This window comes from Orbicella franksi, chromosome 4, assembly GCF_964199315.1.
Source record: "Orbicella franksi chromosome 4, jaOrbFran1.1, whole genome shotgun sequence".
In the NCBI taxonomy this organism is placed as follows: Eukaryota; Metazoa; Cnidaria; class Anthozoa; order Scleractinia; family Merulinidae; genus Orbicella; species Orbicella franksi.
This window is the reverse complement of record NC_138148.1, coordinates 16,325,595-16,339,494: the sequence shown is the minus strand read 5'-3', so window position 1 is coordinate 16,339,494 and position 13,900 is coordinate 16,325,595. Positions and strand designations below refer to the sequence as shown.

Here is a 13,900-nt window from a genome sequence, read left to right as displayed (position 1 = left end):
ACGGCCAAAATTTAAGAAAGTTCGAAATTTGCAAATAATGGCGGTTTTTGCGGCTTAAAATGTTCAGAATTTCACTTCTTTACGAAAACAGCGGGGGCGTAAAAACAATTCTATAAAAACAAAACTTGGCAAAAATATTATTTCATTCTTATACTTTAAAGTCGCGTAATAAGTTTCCTTTTTTGTAGCTTTTTTAACGAAGGGTATTTGTACAGCCGCCATTTGTGTCTCTCGGCAAGGAACAAATAAAGGCCAACTCTGACTAGTATAAATGGCCTCGATCTGGTATATATCATTTGGTCAAAATATCTACATTTTAGGAAACCTCAGGAAACCCAAAAAGTTGTAGCTCTGGGAATTAAAATGTTCTCCGTCAGTAAAATAAAATGTTACGGCATGTAAGCGGGTTCAATTTTATGCAAATCACAAGGTTATTCTTTGGAAGTCAACGGTTTAAAACAGGAAACAACGACTCACCGTTACTTACGTTTCTTCTGCTACTATAGAAACGATTTTAAGTAATGGTCCGCGTAAGAACTATGAAGGCCAAACGCAAAATCGATTAAAAGGTGTGAATTCTTAATTATTAATTTCAATTAAATCGACGAATCTGATTGCTCGATGTCCAAAAATCGCCAAAAAAAAACAATGAAAAGCCCGACATAAACAACATTTTTCTCCTTAGTTTGCCCCATGTCCCTTCTGTCTACCTCACGGTCAAATATTAGCATTGTTCTATGCGCCAATCAAAAGTTAGAGCGGAAAACGTGCATCACGAACGATCTCCGTGAGACGCCATCTTGGATTTGCGAATTGCGATCAGAGACTTTATCAAGCTTTCTTGTCCGGTAAAGGTGTCTTTTGAGTCCCAATTGTTACGAATACAAAGGTTATTTTTTCTACTTCGATCTTAAAGTACGTTATGCTAAAATACTGGTGAAATGCCCTTCAAAAGTGGTTGCTGTTGTCCACAACACAGCGAGTGGGGATTTGGAAATGTTGGAATAAAACAGCTGCTTGCTGCGACTTACCGCGAAGAAAAATTTTGTGGCGCTGGTAAATGGAGTGCATCTGGGCACAAGGAACGCAAACGGAAGATATGTACCTTTTGTAGGGAAAGGATTCAACTACAAACAAGATGCGAAGAGCTAGAGGTAAGCAAAAATACTGTCACACTTCCACATGTATTAAATGTGTTCCCTCAAATGGCTAAACATCTGTCTATCTTTACTCTTCACTCATTCGACTTTGTTGTTTTTCTAGACTGCTTCAGCAAGCCAAAGCGTATTATCTCCTACGCTTGAGAGTAATACAGAAGATAAAGTTTGTGGTGTCCTAGATGATCCAGTTGAAGCTGACGTTTTCGCTGATTACTCTAGTGGGAAACCTTCAGAGGACAAAGCATGTCAGATCCCAGAAACTGTTCAGAAGCGCCAGAGCTACGAATGTGTCGGTCTCCGAAGGAAGATCGATTTAAGGAACGAAATTATGTGTAAAATAGACATGGTACTGTCGGACTACACAGCCCTTGGTGTGCAGGGTACTCAAGCCATAATGAGAGACATCCTTACTACCAAGAAATTCAAAGGTCAGTTTGCTGATTTGTTCAGTAGCCACCAGAAAAGTAGCAGCGATGACAAACTGTTGAATTCATTAGCAAAAGATTACATTGCAGCCAAAGATAAAGAGAAGAGTCGATTGATACGGGCACAGGGTGCAAAAATATCCAGCAAACTCCTTATTGGAGACAGCATGAAAGGGAGTAAACTAAATGTGAGTGGAGTGGAACAAGGGAGAAATCGGACTGAGACTGCACGAGCTATCGGACGAGTCAGTAAGTTTGGCGATGAACGGAGAAGGTTGTTGTCAATTGTGGCCCAAGATTTCACAATATCTGAACTTCAGAGTTATTTCCCTTGCTCAAAGTCAACCATTACTGCAGCAAGAGTGCGTACAATATTGTTTGGGAAAGGTGGTGTTCCCCGTGATGGTATTTCATTTACCAGGCAAGCAGTAAGTCCTGAGGTCATTGACGAATTTCAAAGTTTTGTCAACCAAGATGATATTTCAAGGCCTTCCTCTTGCAGAAGTGTGCTTGTTGATGGAAAGGAAACTGGTGTGAGATATTGGCAGTGTGACATCAAAAATGTTATCCAGCAATATCAGCTTAAGTTCCCTGATGGTCTGAAGAGGACATACATTTATTCACACCTTCCAAAGAATTTTAGAATGAACTCGATGCTTGCAGGCCTTTGCAACCTGTGTGATGACTTTGGTCATTCCAACTTTGAATCCTTGCAGCTGCTCCTAGATGACCTCAAAAAGGCTGGTATGATCAATGCTGCTGCTCATTCTGAAACTGTCTCTACCTCAAGACAGTACCAAAAATATCTGAAGGTGGAATTTCCCAAGGAGGTAAGCAGTAAATTGACAAATAGGAAATGCAGTATGGTTATCATTTGAAAAATGCTGAATCTGCAATTAGGGATGGACACGATGAATTCCCAAGAATGTTATGTATACCATTCCTAAAACCATTCCTAAAATATGCTTAAGTCCTCTAGACCTATATACAGTAGTATCTACTATAACCAGAGGACCAGGAGAATTACAAACTTACAGGGGCTGCTACACTTACAGTAACAGGACATGTCATTTGAAAGTGTAGTTCTTTTTAGTCATATTTTGACCTTCTTTGTCTACAAGTATTGAAGCTGTGTATGGACGGAAACCTCACTAACTACAATGTAATTCTATCATATTGCCTGCAGTAATGTCAATGTTCATGGATGTTATTAAGGTGGCCAAACACAGTTTTCAAGTGCCTATGCCTAATTCACTGGAAAAGTTGAAAATTTACATGTTAGGGTTTTGTAAAATAAATTTACAGGAAATTTACAGCTTTTAGTACAGCATGTAAATGTTCTGTAAATAGTGATTTACATTGTCTTTGTCGACAACGATCATTTGAAGAACATGTAAAAACCTGTAAAATATTTTACGCACTTTTACAGTATCTGCCTTTGTAAAAAACATGTAAATTGCTTTGCTAAACCATGTAAGAAACGTGTAAATAATTCAAGCGAATGCTGTAAAAAGTCTGGAAATGTTATGTTTGTAACCCTGTAAAAACCATGTAAATGAAAAAAGGGGGCCTGTAAGAAACATGTAAAAACCATGTAAATGAAACAAGGGGGCCTGTAAGAAACATGTAAAAACCATGTAAATGAAAAAAGGGGGCCTGTAAGAAACATGTAAAAACCATGTCAATGAAAAAAGGGGGCCTGTAAGAAACATTTAAAAACCAGGTAAATGAAAAAAGGGGGCCTGTAAGAAACATGTAAAAACCAGGTAAATGAAAAAAGGGGGCCTGTAAGAAACATGTAAAAACCATGTCAATGAAAAAAGGGGGCCTGTAAGAAACATGTAAAAACAATGTAAATGAAAAAAAGGGGGCCTGTAAGAAACATGTAAAAACAATGTAAATGAAAGAAAGGGAGCCTGTAAGAAACATGTAAAAACCATGTAAATGAAAAAAAGGGGGCCTGTAAGAAACATGTAAAAACAATGTAAATGAAAGAAAGGGAGCCTGTAAGAAACATGTAAAAACCATGTCAATGGAAAACCTAGAAGTTGCTGTAAATAGCCTGTTACAAACATGTAAATTAAAAAGGGGGACCTTGCAAAGGCTGTGAAAACAATTTAAATGAGATAATGGGGGCTTTTCGAAAAACTGTTAAGACCACGTTAATGTAAAATGGAGACTCTTAGAAAAAAAGATCTAAATTTAAGAGAAGGCCTGCCTAAACCCTGCAAAAACCATGTAACGGAAAAGTGGGCTTATTTAATATAACTGGTGTAACGGTTCAACCAACGAAGACTGTTGAAATGATGTAAATTCCAAGTTACCGACAGGTTCGCTATCCTCTTGTAAACGGTTGGTTGGATTTTGCAAGGAAATAAATGAAAAGTTACCCTGGCCAGGTTAAACTTGGGGGGACGGGGGAGAGAGAGAGGAAGGGTTGTCTCGGGTAACCGAGAACATATAAATGGGACCTTTTAAAGGCCTGTAAAGTTAAAATGTAACACCGCCCTAAAGCTCCGTAAACCTTCGTGAAGCCTCCATTAAGGTGCCTTTTACGTTGAAGCATTTGAACTTCTCTAAAATCCAAGTGTGTGCTATAGTGTGCTTTAAATTGAATTTGGGTTAGAAGGTATGTACCAAACTAAATCGCTGCATTGATCGACACCGCACTAAGCTGTCTTCTTGTGAACTTTCCGCGCATCCACAACGACAAAATAAAACTAGAATTGTTACTGCACATGCAGGCGTCCCAAGCTTACGTCTCTAGAAAAGAGAAAAATTAATTCTCGGACACGTACGTATTTATTCATGAAGGACCATGAAAGCGTCACGTGTTGTATGAGTTCAAGACGGAAAGAGCCCCGGTGACCGAGTTTGAACTGACGCGAGTTAGGTTAGGCAGGGAACCATAAGGGACACGGCCGGCCCAACGACCGTTTTCTCTCGAATGCTTTGAAACGCTGTTTTAGGCTATCTCGCGTACTTTCAAAGCTCTGTAGGTTAATTTTAGGTTGCGCAAAAAAAAGAATATCTGTTCGGTTATTCTAGAGGAGCTTGTGTATCTCGTACTTATTAGGGCTTTTTTGAAAGTGAAGAATGATCAATTAATTGACCTCGCTCCCAATGTGTGGCTTCATAGCTTAGTTGGTAGAGCATCGCACCGGTATCGCGGAGGTCACGGGTTCGAATCCCGTTGAAGCCCTGATTTTTTTCAGGCTTCTTCTTTCCAGTTGCTTAAATTAGAAAATTAACTGCGATGATCATTCTTCACTTTCATCTATAACCGCAGTTCATATATGAAATATTTCATATAAACGTTACATTATTAGGGCTTTTTTGTCCATTTCCCGAAAACGTTAGGACTTATCGCCTTTCCGAAAATGATAGCTGACTTTTTTTCGGTACCCAGAATGACATTTTGTTTTTTTTGTTTGTTTGTTTGTTTGTTTTTTGGTGATTTCTACCGTTTTGTGCTTTCATTGCCATCACTGTTATCCCAGTCCCTTTATAAGAGCATACCAGCCTTGTGAGTACCCGATCACCAACAAACAGGAATCAGCGGTCTTCATGTTAGGTACCAGGTCCTCTCGGTTCTCCCGCCATGTTTGGCAGTTCGTTGGAACTTGCATCGAACTCGAGCTCTGTTTTAGCGGGCCAAAATCCACCCTACCTTCGCTTCGTCATCGTGCACGGTTTCAAGGCAAAATTTTCCGTTACCCAGAAGCTGAAGATAGCGATTACAGGCGACAACAACAACAGGTAAGCAAGTTTTGCATAAATTGAACGAGTGGAGTAAAGTAACGTCAAGATACGTATACAATTCATTTTGCCTTTGGTTGTGAATGTGTCATTATCAAGGAGAAGTTACTTTGCTTGTGGAATCGACTTTGTTGAGGTTTACCTGCTGTGCATAAAGGGCTTTATTATCTGTTATTATCTGTTCTCGATAACCGAGTAAGAGCATGCGACATTTGTTATTGGCTTATATGCACCTTATGATTCCTTCTGATGCATGCTCTTGTAAGGTTATGTTGCCCTCTGATGTGAATGCTAGTAAGCTAAAATGTAATGTGCCGTCTTCAGCAGACAAATTTCTCTTATGCTATTGTAAGTATTCTGAAGTTACTCAGGTGTCTACAGTTGTACCTACATGCAAGTTACAATATGCTACACAACTGTACATAGACATTGCACCCACTGGTGCTGATAGTAAGTTAAATGTTGTGAAATTTTCTTTCACCAAAAAAAACACTACGATACTTTATAAAGAGGTATACATGTACCTCAAACTGTCATGAAAACTACACAGGACTTGAAAAAAAAAGGAAGAGTAACTTGCCCAGGCAGGAAAATCTACTTGTCTTGGACGACACAGTATAGTCAATCGATTATTTCATAACAATCAATAGGAATTAGTCAATGATATCAGAAATCAATAAAAGGATTCGTCATGAGTAATCAATTGTGATCAAATTTTCAATAAACATTATCAATTTTGCTGATACTAGCGTATCTTCTAAGCAACATTTAATAAGAAAGAAATGAACAAAAGATATAAAGTGAAATATGAAATCATGAATACAATTGCATAAAAACATAACATTGTATCTTGTAAACAGAATATTTTGCTGGCATACATGTATCAGGGACTATGTTTTGGGGATCTTTGGTAGTGCCTTTGAAATCTACATAAAAAAGTTACAATCAAACATTGTGTTGAGGGACACAATTTTTCTACAGTTTATGTGAACTAAGAAAGAGAGGCCAACTTTCAATTGACTCTCTAATGACTGATAAATTTGGTAAAATCAAATTGATAACTTGAAACTTCTCTAGCATGTGAGTATGAATTTCTTTCAATTGATTGATAGCACTGATAACACTTACATTAATTTCAATTTATTGATTTATATCAATTTATGGATCAATTTCAATCGATTGCCTTACCCTGGGATGACCAGACAGCATTTTAGAGACCTGTTACAGCTGTACATTTTACTTGTACGAAATTGGGCTCTTACCAAATACATGCAGGTTTCATGTGTCATGCATCTGTTCATTCATCTGTAGCAGGGCAGGAAAAAAAATTGTAAGTCACTTGCCCAGTGGGCCAGTCAATTTCAGTTTTCACTTGCCCCCATTTAAATATTAGTTGTCAGTGTGGTGGCCAGTAAGGAAATCAGAGGACAAATGCGAATGAGGTACGCTCGGATTCCTAACTAATTCTTGCTTTCAACCTAATAATTAACGAATCTTTAGGTCTTAAGTTTTGAAATGGAGTGACTGGAAATTATCGTTTATCAAGCTGGCATTTTTAGTCAGACTCACAAGACTACTGAGGCTACATTGTAATTTCACTTGCCCACCGGGCCACTGAACTTCTATTTTTGTTTACCCAAGAGCAAAATTTACTTGGCTGAGGAAATCAGACCTGGTTTTTTCCTGCCCTGAGTAGATCAGATAACACCAAAATGTGGTAAAAACAAAAAATATTCACATAAGGCATTACCAGAGTGTGTCACAGAATCTGTGAATTTTTCAGGCGTGTGTCACTGATGTTCTTACCACATTTTGATGTCTTCTGTGATCTATTACTGAACAGATGCGTGACAACGTAGAATCTATCTGCTTTGTAATGCATAACAAAGAAACAAAAACAAACATTTATGACATCAGCTGTACCTTTGCCCACCAATAGAGCATAAGTGCGTGTAAGAAACAATCAAATTGTGCCTGCAAATAACTTGACTTATTATTTAAACATTGTTTGATAGGAGTTTGATTTATTGTGCATGAATATTACAATGTAGAAGATAGTGAACATTGAATATTTACTGCCACACATTTTGAGTTTAGTTCTTCTACATCCTCTGATATTCAGTGCCTTCCAATCAGAGATGCAAAGTTTTTGTCACACAATAGCTACAGATGTAGATGTAAGATCTGTTTGATTGATGAGTATTCAGGGCTCAAAATAATGGCCGGTCAACGGGCAATGTCTGGCCAGAATGGTGACTTGACTGGCCAAAAACTTCACTCGCTGGTCATGTTGACCAGTCATGTCATGTTGAGACGGTCACGTTGTTCATTCTTGAATAAACAATCGAATCTCCAACTGTAAATCTGAGAGTTTTTAATCTTTTTTATTATGACCTCTAATGAAAACATACACCAATGCATACATGTATCTGTTCGAACAGCTAAAGACCATTCGCTTGCTGTTTGTCATGCGTTCAAGATCGATAGGAATGCCATTCAAGTGACTGGGGTTAAATCCGTTCGGAAAAATATTAAGTCAATTTTTAAACGGTCTAGCAGTGACTGGAACAAACAGACTATATTTGTGGGTTTAATTTGGCTCACATTACATGTACTTGATTTTTGCATAAATATCCTGACCAGTCAGAAACGAGACGTGACCAAGCTAAAATTACTTTGGCCAGTCAACATGACCGGCTACAGTCCGATTTCAAAGGTCACAGTATAAATTGGAATAATAAGAAACAAAATAATAACTCCAATGTAAAATTCACTGATTGATATCATACACAGAATTTGCTGATTCATACTCAGACATAACTTATCTTATTTAACGAAATATTTTATGTTACTTGTAGGATGAAGTAAAATTGAGAGCGGTCAATACATGCATACTCCTTGGCATTGATGCTTGATCAGGAAAAAATCAGCCACTGAGAAGTCTACAGTACTTATGACTCTATAAGGGGTCCAAGGCCCATTTCTTGAAGGCCCTGGAAACTTTTCGGGCCCAGAAAGCCATCTTTAATTGAGCTGTGTCTAAAAACTAAGAGTTGTATATGCCTGAAACTTCTTGTGTGAAGGAAACCTCTGTTCATATTGAGAATAAGCGATTAAAACAGCTCTGTAAGCATAAGATTTCAGATTTTGGTAAGGCTTTCTGGGTGCGAAAACTTTTTGGGACCTTCGAGAAATGGGCCCCTGGTGCATTACAGTCTAACATGGTGACCTTCAACACTTTGATATGCTCTGGCAGCTTTCTGGCATAAATTCAACCACTTTAAACATTATTTTTTAATGCTTTGAAGTATCACTTACACTGTACCTGTGCTAGTGAATTAGCATCAAATTTAAATATCTTAGATTGCTAGGTTGATACTTATTGTTCAATACAGCAGCTATAAGATTTCATCATAAAAAGCAAAGGCTATGTTTACAAACACATAGTACCAGAACAATAATTTATTAACTTATGATGTGTTATGGGAACTATGGTGCTAGATACGCCTTTCAATTTCAACAGGCCCCTATGAATTTTTTTTACAGTACAGTTTTTTTTTTATCACAAAAAGAAAAAGTAAAATTTTGAATATTATTTACAGTGAATGTTTTGTCAGGGGTCCAAAATGTTTGTACTGTTTGGATTCCGTACAGTTTTGGAAAAAGAAGGAAACTGTGACTTTGTAAACATAGCCTAAAAGATGTCAGAAGCCTTGTTTTATGTTATGCAATGTAGTATTCCTTTGGCATGAATGTTTTTATGATGAATTTAAAATGTCAATCTCTATCTTGTGGTAAAGGTTTTTTCTCCCTAGTTTCTGTTATTTCAAAAGAACAATTCACTCTATGAAAAAAGTTGATCAATACTTCACACTTATGTTGCAGTAATTTTCATAATAAGGTAAAGGTAAAGTCTGCATACGAGTCATGTAGCCCAACAGGCTGGAGCTTATCCCGCTACCTGTAGCAGGAAGTGACTAGGACTATTTCTACTCCCCCTTGATGAGATGCCAGCCATTGCAGGGTTACCCCACCATTAAATTCACTGCTACCCACTTATACACCTGGGTGGAGAGGCACTGAGAGTAAAGTGTGTTGCCCAACAACACAACAGAATGTACCCACCTAGAGCTTGAACCCGGATCGCTCGATTAGGAGTTGAGCGCACTACATGTAACTACAAGGCCATCGTGCCTCCCCCATTTTTCATTATTAAGGCTAATTTAATCCTACATTAATTACTTAGTAAGAAAAAACAGTTTATTCATTCATTTTATGACAAAGGTATTATCATTATGTTACATTTGACTTTGTGGATTTAGTATATATTTAAGACAGGTATCCATTCGCAAACAATTTTAATTTAGTAATACACCTAAATTGCAAAATTTTTACTAGTGGTAGCTGACAACAGTATACATGTAGTTCTTAATCATTTTATTATTTAGGAATTAAATAGAGCTGAATATGACATGGTTTCGCACAATCTTGAAAAGGTCTTGAATTTTAGTAGTCTTCTTGAAAAGTGCTTGAATTTGGTTAAAGGAGTCAGTCATGGTATTTTAAAATATTTTGGCCATGCACAAAATTACATTTAAGTTGTCTTGTTATGGCTAGATAGAAAAGAAAACATGTTTTATTTGTTGCAATGTATACATTGTACACCTTATTCATGGCATATAAAAACTATTTGAATTTTACTGAGTTTGTTCTGATTGCAATAAATTTCTGATTCTGTATAAATTTGCATATTTTCGACTATTATAATTAAGGTCAACAGATTTGATTACAATAAAACAGTACATTCCATGCATTTTTCTTCAAGTTATTATTTACAAGTCATTTATCGTACAGGGTTTCTGCCTCCTTTTTCGATTTCCATGTTATTTACAGGCTCCCTTTTTCCATTTCCAGGTTATTTACAGGCTCCCTTTTTCAATTTACAGGTTATTTGCAGGCTCCCTTTTTCAATTTACAGGTTATTTACAGGCTGCCTTTTTCGATTTCCATGTTATTTACAGGCTCCCCTTTTCCATTTACATGCTATTTACAGGTTCCCTTTTTCGATTTCCATGTTATTTACAGGCTCCCCTTTTCCATTTACATGTTATTTACAGGCTCCCTTTTTCGATTTACATGTTATTTACAGGCTCCCTTCTTCGATTTCCATGTTATTTACAGGCTCCCTTTTTCGATTTCCATGTCATTTACAGGCTCCCCATTTCCATTTACATGTTATTTACAGGCTCCCTTTTTTGATTTACATGTTATTTACAGGCTCCCTTTTTCGATTTACATGTTATTTACAGGCTCCCTTCTTCGATTTACATGTTATTTACAGGCTCCCTTTTTCGATTTACATGTTATTTACAGGCTCCCTTTTTTGATTTACGTGTTATTTACAGGATCCCTTTTTCGATTTACATGTTCTTTATGGGCTCCTTTTTTGATTTCCATGTTATTTACAGACTCCCTTTTTCGATTTACACGTTATTTACAGGCTCCCTTTTTCGATTTACGTGTTATTTACAGGCTCCCTTCTTCGATTTACATGTTGTTTACAGGCTCCTGTTTTCATTTTCCATGTTATTTACAGCCTCCCTTTTTTTTATTTACACGTTGTTTACAGCCTCCCCTTTTTTATTTACATGTTATTTACAGTATTATGGCACCCTCCCTGTATTAAATTTACATGTTATTTACGGGTTTCCAGGTTGAATCACAAGAAATTTACAAGCTATTTACAGTATTTGCAGGAACAGTTTACATGTTATTTACATGATCTTAGCCCTTTGCTTTGAAACATTTACAGTGTTTTCTTCATCATTTACATGTTTCACTTAAAATATTTACATGTTATTTACATGAAACCTCCAAAACATGTAAAAGGGGAAAAATCATGTCAATTATTCTTTACAGTCTTTTTTTGATTATTTACATGTTAATTACATGTTATTTACATACTTTGTAAATTTTCAACTTTTCCAGTGATTCACCATTAATTTTAAACTATTTATGCTTTGGCGCCCGTTTTTTGCAAGAGCCAAGGTTAACCTCAGAGGGGTTTATTCTCGCATTTTGGCTAAGGTGTGTGCTGTTGCCATGGCAACAGGGCTGGTTAAAAACAAGGCTTAAAAAATGGTTTTTGTTTATTTAAAAAAAAAATCCAGTCGTTAGATTTTTTTTCATCATTTGCCCACTACAAATTGACTTTAAATCCCTTCTGTCAACACTGTTGTAATAAAATTTTGACATAGACGATTTTCGTAATTCGTCGTAAATCGTTTTCACTGCATGTTCTGAATTATTAAATTTCCCTATTTCAAAATTCAGAGTTTTTGTCATACATCATCAACGTAGTTTCTGAACTATTTTTTTGCCACATTTCTTGAAATTCTAACTACTGGATCGTTAGAAATCAGCAAGTTTCTACAAAAGCAATCGGTCTCAATTTTTCGAGCAACTGCGCATGCGCTGCATATAACTGGGTTCTTTCGGTAACAAAGAAAAAGCTGAGAATTGCTGGGTTCTTTGCATCGTTACCTTTTCTAATGTATCTTTGTAATAAAAGACTAAAACCATCAATACACTGCGTTCAAATATAGAGAAAAATAGCACAGACACTACGGGTGTTGAGTAAATAAAATGATCGCTCTATTGACGGCATGTTTGTTTCTTGCAATCCTTGTGCACGCGCTGAATTGCATCAGCAAAAGCGCGCGGGAAAACTGTACTGTGTTCGGCCACCTTAATGCCATTTCTATATGTTCTTTTTTTTAGTCTAGCTGGAGCGGCATTCTGCATGTGCTGAGTTGTGTCTGGATTATGCCCTTGGTCACTGTTCGGGGGAACATAACCAGTATTCATCCAATGTTGACGCATTTCACAAGATTAGAAAAGAAGTAAAGGAAGCTGTGGAAGGAGTTGTTGATCTCCCTAAAAAGGCTTCTTTCTCCAAGTCCTGGGATCAGATTGTTTCTAACCATAAGGAGTACCTTGCGCACATTGTTCGCACAAAACACCAGGGGTGCTACTATCGCTATGTCCTCGCAAACCTTTGTCCTGGTGAGTTTGTATTAATCATGGATTACAAGATGAAAGTTGAGCTGGGGCTTAGGACTCGTGAAAACCAACGAGAGTGGTACGGAAAGAGGGGGATATCTCTTCATGGTTTCCTTATAATTGCACAGGTAAATTCCCTCATAGTCCCTTTTCTTGCATTTTTTGACTTCGTTGTGAAGTGCACCCTAAGTTTATTTACATATACATTGTGCCTTAGAGCACAAGCATCCCATTTTGGCTGTGGAAACTTCTGCATCTCATTAATATGTTTGTTTGATTTGTTTTGATTTGAGTTTTTGAAATAATTGTAAACTTCAGGTGTCTGAGGGAGATAGAAAGGCAGAAGTGGTTGACTTGTGGTCCGAAGATACAAAGCAAGATGCCTGGTTCACCCAGAGTGCCCTTGACATTGGTTTTAGATGGCTGGAAACTGTTTACCCAGGATTCACAGTCTACTTGTTTTCTGGTATGCTTACTTTAGATATATGTACACGGACCTGAATTCATTAATATGCAGCACATAAAAACAGTTCACTAACAAGATGAGGGTGTCATACTTTATTCTTTATTATTTTTGCAAATCTATCAAAGGTAAACGGTAGAAACAAAATCCAGTTGTCCCGTGGGCCAGTCAGTTTTCGTTTGCCCCCTCTAAAATACATTTATTACTTGCCTGCCCAATAGGCGTGCAATGTTCATGATTTATCAACTATATCAGTTATAAGGTACTGTTTATACTCAGTGATAGACTAAAGCAAACTGAGCTTACTGGTACTAAACTAGGTGAAAGATTCTGGACATTGACACAAACGTATGTATTCTAAAGCAATCCATGTTTTCAACTAATTGTTTTGCTCATGTTGCAGACTTGAGTTTTGGAAATGTTTTTAAGTGGAATTATCACTAATAAGACTACTGAGGCTAATTTCACTTGCCCATGAGACCGCCAAACTTCTATTTTCACTTGCCTTAAGGCAAAATTTACTTGCTCCGGGCAGTCAGACCTGGGTATTTTCCTGTCCTGATATATATAAATGATTATTATGTTTACTTCCTCTGTTTTAGATAATGGGCCACACTACCATAACAGTGGGGCTCTCCTGTACTTATCTGAAGTGAACAGAGTGTTCAAAATCACCTTGAAAGAATACAACTTTTTTGAAGCTGGCGAGGGAAAGTCTCAACTTGATTCCCACTTCGCTCATATCAGCCATAAGATTGTGCGGTGGGTACGATTGGGAAACGATTTAGAAAGTGGAGAACAAGTTGCAGAGCTGATCAAGGTATATGTTCCCTGGACATTGGTATTTTTCTGTTGAATAGTCACAGAAAAATTTCACTGACAGACTTAATACTCACTGTGCAAATACAAAACAACAGCAAAACAAAAAGACAAAAAGACAGCTCAGTAGTTTACATTCAAAAGATAGTTTGAATGTCAGAACTGCATTATTAACATAACCTGATTTGCCTGCTGTCTTTGCTGCAAAAAGG

At 37.2% G+C, this 13,900-nt stretch overlaps 2 protein-coding genes and 2 long non-coding RNA genes across 5 annotated transcripts in view; 3 read left to right on the top strand and 1 right to left on the bottom strand.

The window, feature by feature from the left end:
* The window catches only part of LOC145484866 (uncharacterized), a 118,272-nt gene that overhangs the window by 31,165 nt on the left and 73,207 nt on the right, over positions 1-13,900 (bottom strand). The gene's annotated exons all lie outside the window — the stretch shown is intronic.
* LOC145484802 (uncharacterized) overlaps positions 1-13,900 on the top strand; it is a 180,862-nt gene that overhangs the window by 108,589 nt on the left and 58,373 nt on the right. The gene's annotated exons all lie outside the window — the stretch shown is intronic.
* On the top strand, positions 521-13,850 carry LOC145484719 (uncharacterized). The gene is made up of 5 exons (XM_081463346.1): positions 521-1,154; positions 1,264-2,415; positions 12,130-12,534; positions 12,725-12,872; positions 13,472-13,850. Exons 1-5 carry the CDS (start codon positions 942-944, stop codon positions 13,723-13,725), a joined length of 2,172 nt encoding a protein of 723 aa, XP_081319472.1. The 5' UTR covers positions 521-941; the 3' UTR covers positions 13,726-13,850.
* Positions 4,858-9,263, top strand: LOC145484868 (uncharacterized). The gene is made up of 2 exons (XR_014049083.1): positions 4,858-5,344; positions 8,203-9,263. It is a non-coding gene; the product is annotated as an uncharacterized LOC145484868 (long non-coding RNA).

Bases quoted from the DNA above. Each gene is read 5' to 3' on its own strand.
- LOC145484719 (XM_081463346.1), top strand. From the start codon at position 942: ATGCCCTTCAAAAGTGGTTGCTGTTGTCCACAACACAGCGAGTGGGGA. The intron at 1,155-1,263 runs GTAAGCAAAAAT...TTGTTTTTCTAG, and splicing joins CAAGATGCGAAGAGCTAGAG to ACTGCTTCAGCAAGCCAAAG. The intron at 12,535-12,724 runs GTAAATTCCCTC...TGTAAACTTCAG, and splicing joins GTTTCCTTATAATTGCACAG to GTGTCTGAGGGAGATAGAAA.